Here is a 16,249-nt window from a genome sequence, read left to right as displayed (position 1 = left end):
ACTGATGCTCCGGGAAAATGGCAAAGCTGGGCGTTGCGAGTAAGGCGACCAAAACAAAGCAGGGTTCTAGCTAAAAAAAATCTAAAAAACAAAAAGGCGAAGGGAACGGGGAATCCAAAGGGGAAAAAAATATTGTTCCTTTCGGCCAAGCGCCCGCGTCACGTGCGTCCGCGGCCCCGTATAAACGCGCTTGGCCATGTGTGCGTGCGAGCCGGGCGAATCCAAGGCGGAATCCTCGTTAAAGTGCGGCGGCGGCGGGCGGGAGCCGGGCGCGGAGCTCCATGAGCGGCGGCCGCGGGTACGGCGGGGCCGGCCGGGCTCGGGCCGAGCTCCGGCCCCTTCCCTCTCGCTCCCTGCCTCGCCGCGCTCCCCTCCCCCCGGCGCTGCCTCGCACAGGCCCGAGCCGCCGGCTTGCCGTCGGCCTCATCCCCCCCTGCTCTCCGCAAATTAGGAATCGGGGCTAATTGTCCCCCGCTGCCCCCCCGCCCCCGGAACCTGCACTTCGCATCTCGCCGTGGCTTTTTTTTGCTCCTCGCTCTTTGCCGTTTGTGCCTCCGAACGCTACTTTGCGTGGAAGAAGGAGAAGGGAAAAAGTTGGGAGCGGATGGCTGTAGTTTCTTCTCTGGGATCCTCATTCATTCCTCGCTGAACCTCCTGTTGCATAAATGATGCTCTGGGAGCGAGGCTTTGCCTTTTTTTTTCTCCTCCGGATTTGGGTTTAAGAGTGGATGTTGCCGGGTTTGGCTCGCCTCTTTGGAAATACAATATCGCTTTTTTTTTTTTTTCCTCTCGTTGTTGTGTTTTTGGGTGTTTTTTTTTTTGCTGCCCCTCCATCTTTTTTTCCCCTCCCTTCTTCTTCTCAACCACCCACTCCCCGACCCCCCTTGAAAAGCAAAATCCGACTGTGTTTCCTGCAAGGCTCGGGATTTCTGATTGCGGTTATTTCCATGTTTCTAGGTTTGTGTGATTTTGCTAAAATGCATCACCAACAGCGAATGGCTGCCTTAGGGACGGACAAAGAACTGAGTGATTTACTGGATTTCAGTGCGGTAAGAAACAACGGTGGAAATTAGCAACAGCTGTAAAAAAAAATTCTAGCTGCTCTGGTAACAAAAAGAAAATCCAGCCAAAAAAAACCCTAAAGCAACAAAACCAACCCCAAACTGTGCTCTAAGTGCATTGGGCAATTTTTAATCAGCAGCTAGAAGCATGGTAAATATTTTTTTCGCTTAAAAAAAATCCAAACTGAGTATTTTTAGTCTTTCTGATTGTGTGTGATGGGAGATGCAGGCGCGTTCGCAGCTTGGTTTCATGTCTCGGACGGCTCAAATCACTCCTGCCAAAAGAAACGCCCCGAAAACTGACCATTTCTCATCATTCCATCGTACCGATATTGCACTTTTATTGTGCTTTCGATTTTCGAGCGTCGTTGGCACATCAACTAATTAATTGCTAATGACTCGCTGATATTCTCCTTTCGGTTCTTCCCTTGTTTCGATTTTGGCACATGGAAAGTGCAAAGAAATCCACGACCGTCTCAGTTTAAAGTTTTCCCTGAAACCTCCTATGGCTTCTGCTGGCATTAAAAGCGCTCCGAGCTTCTCGTCCCCGCCCCAGGCAGGATTTGGGAGCGATTTTGGAGGCAAAGAGGGATTTTTGTCCCCCGGGCTGCTTTGGAGGCCGAACGTTGCGCCGGACGCGTGCACTTGTCTAGTTTTGTCAGGCTCCCCCTCCCCCTCCAGCCCCTTCCTTCCTCTCTCTCCCCATCCCCTCCCTTCCCCCCAATATGTCAGGAATATCTCTCTATCCACTTAGTTCTGTATTTTGGGCAGGAGCCCGTGCTGCGAGAGGCAGCTCTGCTCCCGCGGCCCCCCCCTTTCCCCTGCGTGCTCCGGGCTGGTGCTGCTGCTCCAGCCTCGGCTTCCGAGGGATGGCTCGGGGAAGTTTGGCCAGCAATCGTAGCCTGCGGCAGCCTCGCAGCCCCCTCTCTGCTTGTTGGTGCACTTTTCCCATTTGTTCCTTGGCTTTTTGCAGGCTCTGACTCAGGGAAGGTGCGTATTATCCACTAGACACGTCGGAGAAGGGAGAAACCAATTAGGGTCGAAATAAATGCTGGGAAGAGAGAGAGAGGAGTGCGAGAGGGAGGGAGAGGGGGCGAGGAGCGAGCCTGGCTTCCAATTGCTCGGTGGGAGAGACGGAATGAGAATTTAGGGCAGGTGGCACTTTGCATTATTATTATTTGGGTTCCCACATGCCAGGCAAATCCTGGAGCGGGATGGAAATGGACGTTGCTACGTTGATGACCAAGGTCGCGACCCATCCCAACTTTTTTGGCGCTTTCGCATCCCAAATTTTGTCGGAGGAGAACGCTGCTGGGCTCAGAGGCTCCGGCGAGGGCAGATTGTTTGGGAAGCTAATGAGCCTGAGAAAAGCGGGATGCTGGTGCCGAGGGGCGCTGGGGGATGCGAGCAATCCGGAGTCTGCCTTCGCAGGGCTGTGGGGGCTCACGGTCGGTTCGGGGGAGACAAACTCCTAAGGAATGCGCCAGCAACTTCGGACCGCCACCGGCCTCGCCAATTGCTTGTTTCGCACTAGTAATGCCTCTTTGTTTCTTTTTTTTTTAGATGTTTTCACCTCCTGTGAGCAGCGGGAAAAATGGACCAACTTCCTTGGCAAGTGGACATTTTAGTGGCTCAAGTATGTACCGTTTTTTGTTCCGTGCGTAGCGAAAGCGTTGGGATTTATTTCTCCATAGGCATTACCTTTGTTGTGGTGCTTTAATCTCTCGTGGGGAGCAGATCCTTTCGGATTGCAGCGGAATTATTCCTAAGCGCCGCTTATTCTCATTCTGATTTTTATTATTATTATTATTGTTATTTCCACAAGCCTGGGAGGTTTTTAGAGCCTCGCCACACATTTGTGATTTTTTAAAAACCCCTGGACTTCGCCTCTGTTTAATCATTGCTTAAAATTGTTCTAGTTTTACAGTAGATTTATCTTTTTCTTTTAGTGATTTGAGCCCTGGAGAATTTTTTATTTCCAATTCCAAAGCCTGTCTTTGTCTGTCGGGGACGATAGTCAAAACCTCTTGTGTGCAAATTAATTTTGTGCATTAGAATTGAAGCAGAATTGAAGGCTGCAGCAGTTCAATAAATAAAACAAGTATCCCAGAATAACCAGCAGGAAAAAAAGTCTTTAGGATTAGAGAGGGCTGTGTGCCGACGAAATAATTTTTGGGAATGAAATCATTCAAGTGACTTTCTCTTGCTGCTTTCAGGCAGGGTGTTTTGGTTTCAGACACGAGGGTGTTTTGGAAGACTTTGCTGAGATCGAGGTGGCTGTGGCAGGGCTGCTGGGCATCTCCCGCGCTCCCTGCGAGCGGCCCTGGGATGACAAAAGCGCTCTCGGGGCTCTCTGCACGCACCGTGTGTGGACAGCAATCGTCTGGCAACCCAAGTTTCTGGAGGGGCTTTTCTGTGCCTGACGAACGAGAGCTCCCAAAGATCCCTGTGCGCATTTCCCTGCTCTGGGATGCGGCTGCCTTTCCGTGCCTCCGTGCACAGGTAGGGAGTAGCGGGGCTTGAATTCCCAGACTACTCCACATGCCAGCACACTGTGTGGGGAATTCGGGCAAGGCTCCTCTGAAACTCACAGAGAAGCCCCTCCTTGCAGGGAGTTTCACACCTGAAATTTGCAGCTTTGCTCATTTCAGGAGTCCTCGTTATTCAGTGCTTTATTCAATGCACTGGGGCGTCGTTTAGGTTTTTATTTCCTGAGCGGGATTTCGGCTTGGAAGCTTGGTCTGGTTTTCTTCAGATCAATCTCCACCTAAACTCTCATTTTGTGCCTTTTATTCTATTTAGCCTCTATTTATTCTATTTAGGCTCTAGGTGACAACCTGGGTTTGTTTTATCTTCCCAAACTTGCTTATATTGAGAGAGAGCAACTTGCTTATATTGTGAGATAGCAACTTGGAGAATTTTGCTGTTGGGCTGGGCTAACTTTCCAACCATGAGCTATAGGTTTGAATCCCGGTTTTTGTCCTTTTCTGCCACAATTTTGGAAGTGACGAGGCCGGATCTAGAATCTCCACTCTATTTGTTTTCACTGGAGAGGAGCGCGGAGTGGTTGTGCCAGACGAATCAATTTGTCATGCTCAGAGCCCAGTCCATGCAGCAAGCACCACTTGGGCTGACAGCAAATGACTCCAGAGTTATATTTAATAATTCCTCCTAAAGCTCACCTCTGGAGTCATTGGGATCAGGAGCACAAATCGGAGCAGGGAGCGATCAAATCGGGTTCAAGAATTGAAAGAATCGGAGGAATTTTGGTAGGCTGGAGGATGATTTAATGAGCCGCAGGAAGTTAGGAATAAGGAGATAAAAGCCACTTAAAACAGCACCTGGCCAGAATTGCCAGAGAATTGCCCGGCACACCCGTGGCAGGAGGAGGATGAGGGAGAAGCTCGGTGCAGCGGCGGCGGTCGGCGCACAATGGCAGCGCAGGGTGGTTCTGGAAGGGAAAATCGAGCCAATTTCCCACTTGCGCTATTATTGCTTGCTCATTAAACAGGGAGTTTGCACCAAAACCTGGGGGTGAATTCCCCCCGCTGCTCCTGGCTGAAGGGTGCATCTGTGGCCTCGAGGATGGACTTGGTGGCCGTCGTTTGTCCAGGGCTGGGAAATTGGGATGGATCTGGGAACGAGTACCTGGCCGTGAACAACAGCGGACAGAGGCTGTTTTTGTAATTATGCAGATTGCTAACGGGGAATTGCATCCTGCTTTTCCTTCTGCAAGTTGTCCCTCTGAAGTTTGAGCTGACCTTTAAATATTCCTCTTTCAAACCGGATTGCTGGAGATTGTCTGCACTAAGCCCAAAGTTCTGTTCCAGAGGGGAGGAAAAGGGAGATTAAAATAAAAAGCAGGCGCCTCAAAGTAATCCCAAGCAGGGAAGTGAAACTAAGTGGACTTTAGGAAGTGTGGGAATAATTCCTGCTTAAAGTCATCCCCGTGGCTTTTTGCTCGGCTAATCCGTGATGCCGTGTTGTGATTTGCGACGCGCGAGGGAAAAGAAAGTAAAGCCCCGCTCCCTTTGAATGTTGAATTCCACAAACATGGCTTCTCCCCGTGTTCCGAAGCGGGGAGGGCCGCAGGGAGAAAGGAATGTAACCTGAGCTCCAGCCGTGACATTCCCAGGGAGCATTTTTCGCATGAAAGGCTTTTGTCAGGCCAGGAAAGGAGCAGGAGCTGGCGTTTGATGTTCGCAGGTGTTCGGCGCGGGGCACCGGAGCAAGGCTGCAGCCCCTGACCCGCGCCGGGAGAACTGGGGGACACGGGAGGCACTGGGCAGCGAACTCCCCCGGAGCTGCCTCCAATTTAGATCCTATTTGGAAAGTGATTTAATAGCTCTTACTTCACTTGAACAATGCACATTCAGTGGGGCTGAAGTGGGGCGTTGCTTTTTATTTTTCCTGCTTTGTTTGCCCTTTTTTTTAGGACGGTTGCCAAAAAAAAAATTCATTTTCTGGCATCGATTAAAATTTTGGGAGGAGTTTGCAATGGCTTCCATAGTAAATTTATCTGAAATTGATCCCCTTTTGAGCGTGAGGCGCTATAAAATGAAGAGATGATCGCTGGGGATCGGATTTTGAAGGAGCTTTTCCCCCAAGAATTCCCCGGGTCTGTCACATTTGACATATTTCGGTTTTTTATCTGTTCATCAAAGCCCACATCTTCCTGATTCCCTTCAGTTTCTGCTCCTTCTATTTAAAGGCTGGAATTTTACCTCCGTTTGGGAGCATCTGTTCTGGATTGCCCACTCTGTAGCTGTTTGAATAGCGTGTGGGTGGCAGCAGAATCAGAGGAAAGCGGAATTTTTATCATTGCCCAGAAAAAAGGGAAAAAATCTCCAATCTTTGCCTGAGCAAACCCAGCAAAGTCCCTCGAAAGGATTTAAATCCTCGCTTTTCATTTTGCCATTAGTTTGATTAGGGCTTGGCCTGCATTAGAGCAACAAATTAATACATCCCTAACGAGGGAATCACGAACCCAGCACAGTTTCAGTTCCTGGGGTTTTGATTCGGTGCGGAAATTCCAACGAATATTGCGGGGTTTTCATAGGTACAGTCTGGGTTTGGAGTGCGGGAAAGCCGCAGGATTTTGTGGCTGCTGTTTGATCATCACAAAAATGCAATTAGGAAGATGTTTTGGGGCTGCTCAGGTGAGGCACACCTGGGATCCCGCTGCTCTCGGTGGGAACAGCGAGCGTGCCAGGCAGGGTTTGGGAAACCAGGGCTGAGTTTGGTGCAGAAATGCCATTCAAAAGAATAAAAAAGAGAGGAAAAACCCTATAATGGAGATTTTTGTGTAAAAACTTGCTTTTAGAAAGGAAGCTGCTGCGGTTCCATGGGCGGCTCCCATTTTGCACGGGATATTCCAGAAAAGAGGGAGAGGGATGCTGGACTTTGGGTGTTGGCTCTGCCTCTGTCTCCTCACATCGCCACCTTTGGCAGGCAGAATTCCAGGGCTCTGGAATTCTATTCCCTGTTTTCCAAGGCTGATATTTCAGATATTTCAGTCTGGGAGCCGTGGTGGAAATTACCCACACAAACCCAGCTCACTCATTCCCCTGGGATAAGGGAGATGGAGATTTTTAGGTGCTGTTCTCTTCCTCTTTCCACGCTACCTTAAATATATTTCATAATTCAGAATTGCCCGTCGGAGCCGCTGCAGCCGAATGTCACCGGTGTGGGGACGCTGTGCTGTCCTTGCCAAGTTCAGCAGGGACAGGAATGACGCCTCACTCCTGGGAGCACCAAATTTCCACCTTTCACTGCTGATTTTTGCAAAAATAAAGTCAATGGATTTTTTTTTTTTTGGAGTTTAGCAGGAAGAGGAATGATGGCTCCCATTATTCCTTGGATCTCAGGGATCTGGGAACCAAATTAAACCAGGGAACTTAGGCCTGTGAGGTACAATTTGGCTTTTTCCTATTGGATTTGTATTCGTGCCACTCCCAGATTCATGTGGATTTTTGTCAGAATTCTTCTGGAATTTTGTGGCCTGAATTCCCAAGGAAAGAGAAATAGGCACAAATAATCCCGGGAACACCAAATTTTCATCTTTAATTTATTTTTTTGCTACTGCAAAAATAAAGTGATTTAATTTTTCTCAAGTTTAGCAGGAATGGGCATGATGGCTCCCATTATTCCCTGGATCTCAGGGATCTGGGAACAAATTGTGGCCTGAATTCCCAAGGAAAGCGAAATAGGCACAAATAATCCCAGGAACACCAAATTTTCATCTTTCACTGCTTATTTTTGCAAAAATAAAGTGATTTAATTTTTCTTAAGTTTAGCAGGAGCAGGAATGATGGCTCCCAATATTCCCTGGATCTGAGGGAACAAATTGTGGCCTGAATTCCCAAAGAACACGAAATAGGCACAAATAATCCCGGCAACACCAAATTTTCATCTTTCACTAGTGATTTTTTTGCTACCGCAAAAATAAATGGATTGAATTTTTTTATCTCCCTCCCATTATTTAAAGAGAATTTGAGCATTATTTGGATATTTTCCTTATTAGCAGGATTTAAGTCTGCTAAGTCAAAGGATTCAAGCCCCTGCTTTGGGATCTCAGGAATGTTGTGAAGAATCTGTTTTGAGTTTTTTTTATAGGATCAGGGAATCTCTTTGTGGAATTGTAACAGGGAATAAATAATGCGCATATAGAAGGGAATTAAGTTATGGAAGTTTATGCTGCTAATTGCTGAAATCTCTCTGGAATCTTGGAGCACTAAAAGCTGTCCTATAAACAGTTTTGCTTTGAGCTTCAAATGATTCCTTCAGCTTTTTTTTTCCTTCGTCTGCTCTGATAAACAAAGTCATTTTGGAAGCTTTACAGCTCAAACATTTACTCCTCGTGGTAAACTTGTTGTAGCTGGAAATGCGGGGCTCTGCAAATGGCAGGAGAAAGGGAGGACCCGGTGCTCTGAGGTTTGCACGCTGGGATTTAAATACAACAACAGCTCTGCAATTTTCTAAGGAGCAGTTATGGCTTAAAGGTCCTTTCCCAAAATATTCCCAGATAGCAGGGTGGTGGACATGAGGGAGAAAAGCTGGGATAACCTGGGAATGTCTCAGATGATGGAGCACAGAAAATGAATATACATGGCATAGGATGTGCCATCTGCCAGGGGCTACTCCGAGGAGTTGCTGCCGCACCGGCTCCATCCCGCTCCCTGCAGTAATTGAATTTGCCCTTATTTATGGGCAAAAGTCGGTGCCAAATTCCCTCCCGCAGCTGATGCTGCCCCTCAGTCGGTGCCATCGACACATGGAGGGGCCTGCACTGATTTGGGGGTCTCTGGGAGCTGTCCTGGGCCCAAAATTCACCTCTGTGTCCTTCCGAGCTTTCCAGCCTGGAAATTCAGGCACAAATTTCCATCTCAGAGCTGCTTGCAGGGAAAACTCCCTGGCAGAGCAGAGGAGTGCCCCAAATTCTTAATTAATGCCCAAATTCTTAATGAATTTTAAATCTTTTTTTAAAGGCCACTGTGGAATTTCTTTTGCTAGCAAACTCCATTAGGAACAGCCTGGAGAGAGGTTGGGGTGTCGATTCCTTCCTCCATGGTAAACGTGAGGCAGTGGCGCTTCATCCAGACGGAAAAATGGGATTGTTTGGGTGGATTCTGGGTGCACCGTTGGCGTGAGAGCTTTGTGGCAATCACCACATCCTTCAAGCCTACTCCTGCTAGTAATGGCAGTAGTAGCTGTGTGCCATTGTTGCGTGTGCGGGCGTGCGTCCAGTTTGGAGCCGGCGCCGCCGGACTGCGGGGTCTGGCCGATGCTCTGAGGGATTGGGTTCTGTCCTGTGTGCTTTACTCAGGGTTTACTCCAGCTTTATTTGTGGCACAGCAGTGACCCTGGCACAGCAGGAGCAGGAGCCAGGCTCCCAGGAGAGCGGCAGCGGCAGCGATGGCAGGTGCCATGCAGGATGCAGGCGCCATTGAAATCGGGCACAAATTTCCATCTCAGAGCTGCTTGCAGGGAAAATTTCCTGGCAAAGCAGAGGGTCGGAATGCCCAAATAAATTCTTAATTTATGCCCAAATTCTTAATTAATTTTAGATTTATTTTAATGTTGCTGTGGAATTTCTTTTGCTAGCAAACTCCATCAGGAACAGCCTGGAGAGAGGTTGGGGTGTCGATTCCTTCCTCCATGGTAAACGTGAGGCAGTGGTGCTTCATCCAGCCAGGGGGATGGAAAAATGGGATCATTCTGGGTGCACCGTTGGCGTGAGAGCTTTGTGGCAATCAGCACATCCTTCAAGCCTACTCCTGCTAGCAATGGAAGTAGTAGCTGTGTGCCATTGTTGCGTGTGCGGGCGTGCGTCCAGTTTGGAGCCGGCGCCGCCGGACTGCGGGGTCTGGCCCGTGCTCTGCGCCCGGGATTGGGCACGGTCGGGTTCTCTCGTGCCCTTTACTCGGGGTTTACTCCAGCTTTGTTGCAGCTCTGTGGCACAGCAGTGACCCTGGCACAGCAGGAAGAGGAGGCAGGCTCCCGGGAGAGGGGAAGCGGCGGCGGCAGGTGCCATGCAGGATGCAGGCGCCATTGCTGGCAGCATTCCCGGCCTTCCTGCCCTGTGCCCAGCTTCCCAATGGCAGGGCTGGGCACTGCTGGCTGGCTGTGCCTGGGTGGGAATGGACAGGCTCCCTCTTTGTCATGTGTGCGTGACACCCGCTCTGTCATGTGTGGCACTCTGCCCTGCCACACGTGTGCGTGGCGTCTGCTTTATCCTCTGCGTGCGTGGCACTTTTGTCTGCTGCTTTGTCGTGTGTGCGTGCAGGGTCCCTTTAGGCACATGGATGTGTGTGTACAGACATCTGCTTTGTCACACGTGTGCGTCCTTTTGTCATGGATGGGCGTCTCTCTGTCATGTGTGTGTTACCCGCTCCATCCTATGTGTGTGTATGTGTATCCTCCATGCTGTGTGTATCCTCCGTGCTATGTATGTGTGTGCGTATCTTCCATGCTGTGTGTCCTCCACGCTATGTGTGTGTGTGCATATCTTCCATGCTGTGTGTCCTCCACGCTATGTGTGTGTGTGCATATCTTCCATGCTGTGTGTCCTCCACGCTATGTGTGTGTGTGCATATCTTCCATGCTGTGTGTATCCTCCGTGCTATGTATGTGTGTGTGCGTATCTTCCATGCTGTGTGTATCCTCCGTGCTATGTATGTGTGTGCGTATCTTCCATGCTGTGTGTGTCCTCCACGCTATGTGTGTGTGTGCATATCTTCCATGCTGTGTGTGTCCTCCGTGCTATGTATGTGTGTGCATATCTTCCATGCTGTGTGTGTCCTCCGTGCTATGTGTGTGTGTGCGTATCTTCCATGCTGTGTATATCCTCCGTGCTATGTATGTGTGTGCGTATCTTCCATGCTGTGTGTGTCCTCCACGCTATGTGTGTGTGTGCATATCTTCCATGCTGTGTGTGTCCTCCATGCTATGTATGTGTGTGCATATCTTCCATGCTGTGTGTGTCCTCCATGCTATGTGTGTGTGTGCATATCTTCCATGCTGTGTGTGTCCTCCATGCTATGTATGTGTGTGCGTATCTTCCATGCTGTGTGTGTCCTCCATGCTATGTATGTGTGTGCATATCTTCCATGCTGTGTGTGTCCTCCATGCTATGTGTGTGTGTGCATATCTTCCATGCTGTGTGTGTCCTCCATGCTATGTATGTGTGTGCGTATCTTCCATGCTGTGTGTGTCCTCCATGCTATGTATGTGTGTGCATATCTTCCATGCTGTGTGTATCCTCCATGCTATGTATGTGTGTGCATATCTTCCATGCTGTGTGTGTCCTCCGTGCTATGTATGTGTGTGCGTATCTTCCATGCTGTGTGTGTCCTCCACGCTATGTGTGTGTGTGCATATCTTCCATGCTGTGTGTGTCCTCCACGCTATGTGTGTGTGTGCATATCTTCCATGCTGTGTGTGTCCTCCACGCTATGTGTGTGTGTGCATATCTTCCATGCTGTGTGTGTCCTCCATGCTATGTGTGTGTATCCTCTACCCTATATGTGTGTTTGTATCCTCCATGCTTTGTGTGTGTATCCTCCGTGCTATATGTGTGTGTATCCTCCATGCTTTGTGTGTGCATCCTCCATGCTGTGTGTATCCTCCATGCTATGTACGTGTGTGTGTATCCTCCACCCTATGTGTGTGTGTATCCTCCATGCTTTGTGTGTATCCTCCACCCTATACATGTGTGTGTATCCTCCACCGTACACGTGTGTATCCTGCATGCTGTGTGTGTATCCTACATGCTATATGTATCCTCCATGCTGTGTGTATCCTCCATGCTATGTGTGTAACCTCCACCCTATATGTGTGTGTGTGTATCCTCCACCCTATACATGTGTGTATCCTCCATGCCATATGTGCGTGTGTGTGTCCTCCATGCTATGTGTGTGTGTATCCTCTACCCTATGTGTGTATCCTCCATGCTGTGCATGTATCCTCCATCCTGTATATGTGTGTTCATTCTCCGTGCTGTGTGTGCATCCCACACCCTATATGTGTGTGTGTATCCTCCATGCTGTGTGTGCGCATCCTCCATGCTTTGTGTGTGCATCCTCCGTGCTGAGTGTGTATCCTCCGTGCTACGTGTGTATTCTCCACCCTGTGTGTGTATCCTCCATGCTATACGTGTGTGTATCCTCCATGCTATGTATGTGTGCATCCTCCATGCTTTGTGTGTATCCTCCATCCTATATGTGCGTATGTATCCTCTGTGCTATGTGTGTGTATCCTCCATCCTATATGTGCGTGTGTATCCTCCATGCTGTGTGTGTATCCTCCACCCTATACATGTGTGTATCCTCCACCCTATACGTGTGTGTATCCTCCACCCTATACGTGTGTGTATCCTCCATCCTATATGTGTGTATCCTCTATCCTATACGTGTGTGTATCCTCTATCCTATACGTGTGTGTATCCTCCATCCTATATGTGTGTGTATCCTCCATCCTATACGTGTGTGCATCCTCCATCCTATATGTGTGTATCCTCTATCCTATACGTGTGTGTATCCTCCATGCTATGTATGTGTGTATCCTCTATCCTATACGTGTGTGTATCCTCCATCCTATACGTGTGTGTATCCTCCATGCTATGTATGTGTGTATCCTCCATGCTTTGTGTGTATCCTCCATCCTATATGTGTGCGTGTATCCCCCACTCTATACATCTGTGTATCCTTCACCCTACACGTGTGTATCCTCCATCCTATATGTGCATGTGTGTATCCTCCATGCTATGTGTATCCTTCATGCTGTGTGTGTATCCTCCATCCTATATGTGTGTCTATCCTTCATGCTATGTATGGGTATCCTCCACCCTATATGTGTGTATCCTCCATCCTATGTGTGTGTGTATCCTCCATCATATATGTGCGTGTATCCTACATGCTGTGTGTGTATCCTCCATGCTGTGTGTGTATCCTCCACCCTATACATGTGTGTATCCTACACCCTATATTTGCGTGTGTGTATCCTCCATGCTATGTGTGTGTGTGTGTATCCTCCATGCTATGTGTGTGCGTGTATCCTCCACCCTATGTGTGTGTGTGTATCCTCCACCCTATATGTGTGTGATCCATGATCCCAGCCAAGTTATGCTAAAAACCCAAACCAAAACCTTGTGAGACATCACAGACACAGAAATCAGAATTTCTGTCGGTCCACAAATGGCAAAGCACAGAAATCCCTGGGTTCAATCCCTAAAAATCAGGGACTGGGTTCTTTCTGTGCACCCTACGTGTGTGTGCATCCTCCACCCTACATGTGTGTGTGTATCCTCCACCCTATACATGTGTGCGTCCTGCACCCTATATGCGTGTGATCCGTGATCCCAGCCAAGTTATGTTAAAACCCCAAACCAAAACCCTCTGGGACACCACTGGGCATTTCTGCCTGTCCACAAATGGCAAAACACAGAAATGCCCGGGTTCATTCCTAGCCATAATCCCTAAAAAATGGGGATTGGGTTCTTTTTGTGCTGTTGTATGTAAAATTCAGCCCGTTTTCCTGCCCGTGTTGCCGCTGAAAATTTGGGATGCTGGGGTTAACGCGCCGTTCCGCTGCCTGTACATTTAAATGCGCTCGCCCTGTTTGATAAATAACTGCTCCCAAGCTTCGGTGATATTAAATCCAGCTAAATAAGATTCCCCACGGAATATCAAGGCTCTAATTGAATCTCAGGGGTTCTGGGCCCGTTCACAAACAGCCTTTGAGTTGTTTTTTGTTCCTGACGTCAGCCCAAGGCTTGATTGAATTATGGCCTTGGACTGCAGGAGCACCTGCTCTGAAGAGTCCGGCAGCATTTCCAGGACAAACCTCGGCGGGAAGTTTGTGGCTGGAATACAAACTTCCAGCCTGTCTGACGGAGGAGAGGCTGAAATATTTGGGATTAATGAAATTACCCGGAGCAGACTCGTTTCTCTGGGATTTCAGGAACAAAGAGAGCCAGGGAAGAGGTTGGGACAGAGCCAAGCGCTGCAATTCCGGTGGCACGGGCCTGTTTGGGTGGATTTGGGGACGGCTGGGAGCGCAGTCTGTCTCTGCTGAGACTTCCATAGGGCACAGCCCAGCTTTAATCGTGTTTTTAAGGGCCAAGTGACAGCAGGTACTTTGGGAGAGGCCCCATCAGAGATGGAAGTGGCCTGAGAGCCTGACAGCAGCAGCACGCGGTGGGTTTGTGCAGATTTCCCTGCTTTTCCCAGATGAGCCATTTCCCTTGGGTTGTGCACAAAATGATGTGTGAGGGCCGAGCTGAGCCGGACCATTCTTTACTCGGCGGGCTCCGAGTTGTCAGCAAGCGTCGCCTCACTTGGGCTTGCTGTCCCTAATCCCTTTGTTGATTTTATACTCTGAGGAAACATCCACTTACTTAGGAAATCCTGGGTCTTGTTGGATAAACAGAGCAAAATTCCCTTTCCTAAAATGAGCTCTTTTGTAAACACCACAAAGCAGAGAATTCATTTATGAACCGGTGCATTAGCGAATGGACATCGGGCATTTCCCTCTCCAAAGTTCTCATTTGTATTTCAGAAATTATTTTCTCTTATTTATATACTGCTTTTTTTGGGGGTTTCTTTTCCATATATTTCCCCCATTTTTCCTGCATGGATTCATTTTTCCATGCTGGAATCTCTGCCTTATGGAAGAGATTGGACATCAGACTTTTCCCTCCCCTAAGGTCCACATTTATACTCCATGATTTTTTTATTTATATATTTAATATAAATGTAATATAAATTTGTATATAATATAAATTTCAATATTATTTATATCTCATATATTTGTTGGTTTTATTCCATATATTTCCCCCATTTTTCCTGCATGGATTCATGTTTCCATACTGAAATCTCTCTCTTATGGAAGACATTGGACATCGGGCTTTTCCCTCTCCTAAGGTCCTCAAGTATATTTATAATATATATATAATCTTTTTATATAAATTATAAAATTATCAATATAGATTTTAAATCTTATTTATATATCACATATGTTTTGGTTTTATTCCATATATTTCCCCCATTTTTCCTGCATGCATTCATTTTTCCATGCCGGAATCTCTGCCTTATGGAAGACATTGGCCATCGGGCTTTTCCCTCTCCTAAGGTCCTCAATTATATTTATAATATATATATAATTTTTTATATAAATTACAAAATTATCAATATAATTTTAAATTTTATTTATATATCATATATTTGTTGGTTTTATTCCATATATTTCCCCCATGGATTCATTTTTCCATGCTGGAATCTCTGCCTTATGGAAGAGATTGGACATTGGGCTTTTCCCTCTCCTAAGGTTCTCAATTACATTTATATATAAATTATTTATCTTATTTATTTTTAATTAATTTTTTATTTATTACAATCTTATTTTTAATCTTATTACCACCGCATATTTGTTGGGTTTATTCCGTTTATTTTCCCCGTTTTTCCTGCATGGATTCATTTTTCCATACTGAAAACTCTCTCTCATGGAGGACGTTGGACGTGGGGCTTTTCCCTCTCCTAAAGTTCTCATTTTTATTGCATAATTTTTTTGTTTTATCCATACACCATATATTTTTTGTCCTTTTCCGCCCATTCCCCATTTTCCCTGCCCGGATCCGTGTTTCCAGGCCGGAATCTGTGCCTTACGGAGGCCATGGTAATTAGCAGCGGCGCTCGCTCGCTCGCTCGGCGCTCGTGCAAAGCTGTGGTCAGTGTGCAGCAGCGACGCTGCCATGGCTGAAATGCACAGCGAGCCCTGGCAACGTGCCGCTCAAATAGCAATTCCAGACAGGAGTTTCACCTGGAAGGACAGCCAGGCTCAGGACGGACGGACGGAGCTCGGATTTTATCCGTCCCCGTGGCGCGCCGTGCCGCGCCTCGCACGGGTGCTGCTGCCCTGGCACCAGCTCTAACCGCAGAGTTCTTGGCGTTAAATTGTCCTTTCCTTTCAGCCGCAGCACCAGAATTTATCGAACCGAAAATCAGTTTCTAGATCACGGACACAGAGCGGCTCCTTCAGGACGGGAAAAGCCCTTCGTTATCTGGGGCAGAACTGGGGACAAAATGGAGTTTCTTGGCAGCACAAAGGCACAACTGAAAGCTGTGCCGCTGCTTTGTGAGTGTGCTGTGGGGCACTGGTGAAACACATTCCAGACCAAGGATGCTCCTGCGTCCATGGATGGGACTGAGGCAGCGGCTTCAGCCCTGTCATTTCAACCTCCTCCTGCCTATTAAAAACTTCTTTGTAATACGAGGGGAGGAAGGAAGCGAAACCCCTGTCAGCCAAAACTGAGCGGGTCAAGTCATTTTTATTTGCATTTTTCCGCTCCCGGAATCCCCCTCCCTGCAAAGGCTCGTAGCCATCAAACCACAGTGTCTGACTAGAAGGGGAGGATGAGTTTTATTAAACATTATATTGAAACTTTAGAGATAAAACTGGTTTCTAGCATCTTTTGAAGTGTAAAATAATTCCTGCGGCTCTCGGGCACAATTGCGATGTTGATAAACAGGGCAGGCCCTAATGGCGAGTTGTTCTTTCCTTAATCCAAAAGAGCAGGAGCTTAAATAGAAAGTGCAGGATTATAAAAGAAGCAGATTTATTTCTTTCTGATTTTTTAGAAGAGAAACTTGTTTCCTGTTATTCAGCTCAGCGCCGGAACAATCAACCCGCGA

The 16,249-nt window shown here is 47.8% G+C and overlaps 1 protein-coding gene across 1 annotated transcript in view; it reads left to right on the top strand.

Moving 5' to 3' along the window:
- The first annotated feature begins 193 nt into the window (after positions 1-193).
- TCF4 (transcription factor 4) overlaps positions 194-16,249 on the top strand; it is a 112,125-nt gene continuing 96,069 nt past the window's right edge. The window contains 3 exon segments of the mRNA XM_059491959.1: positions 194-298; positions 958-1,049; positions 2,625-2,697. Coding sequence (XP_059347942.1) covers positions 978-1,049; positions 2,625-2,697 — 145 coding nt within the window. The 5' untranslated portion in view covers positions 194-298; positions 958-977.

The sequence above is a fragment of the Ammospiza nelsoni genome, chromosome Z (assembly GCF_027579445.1).
Source record: "Ammospiza nelsoni isolate bAmmNel1 chromosome Z, bAmmNel1.pri, whole genome shotgun sequence".
In the NCBI taxonomy this organism is placed as follows: Eukaryota; Metazoa; Chordata; class Aves; order Passeriformes; family Passerellidae; genus Ammospiza; species Ammospiza nelsoni.
This window is presented reverse-complemented; position numbering and strand designations above follow the sequence as displayed.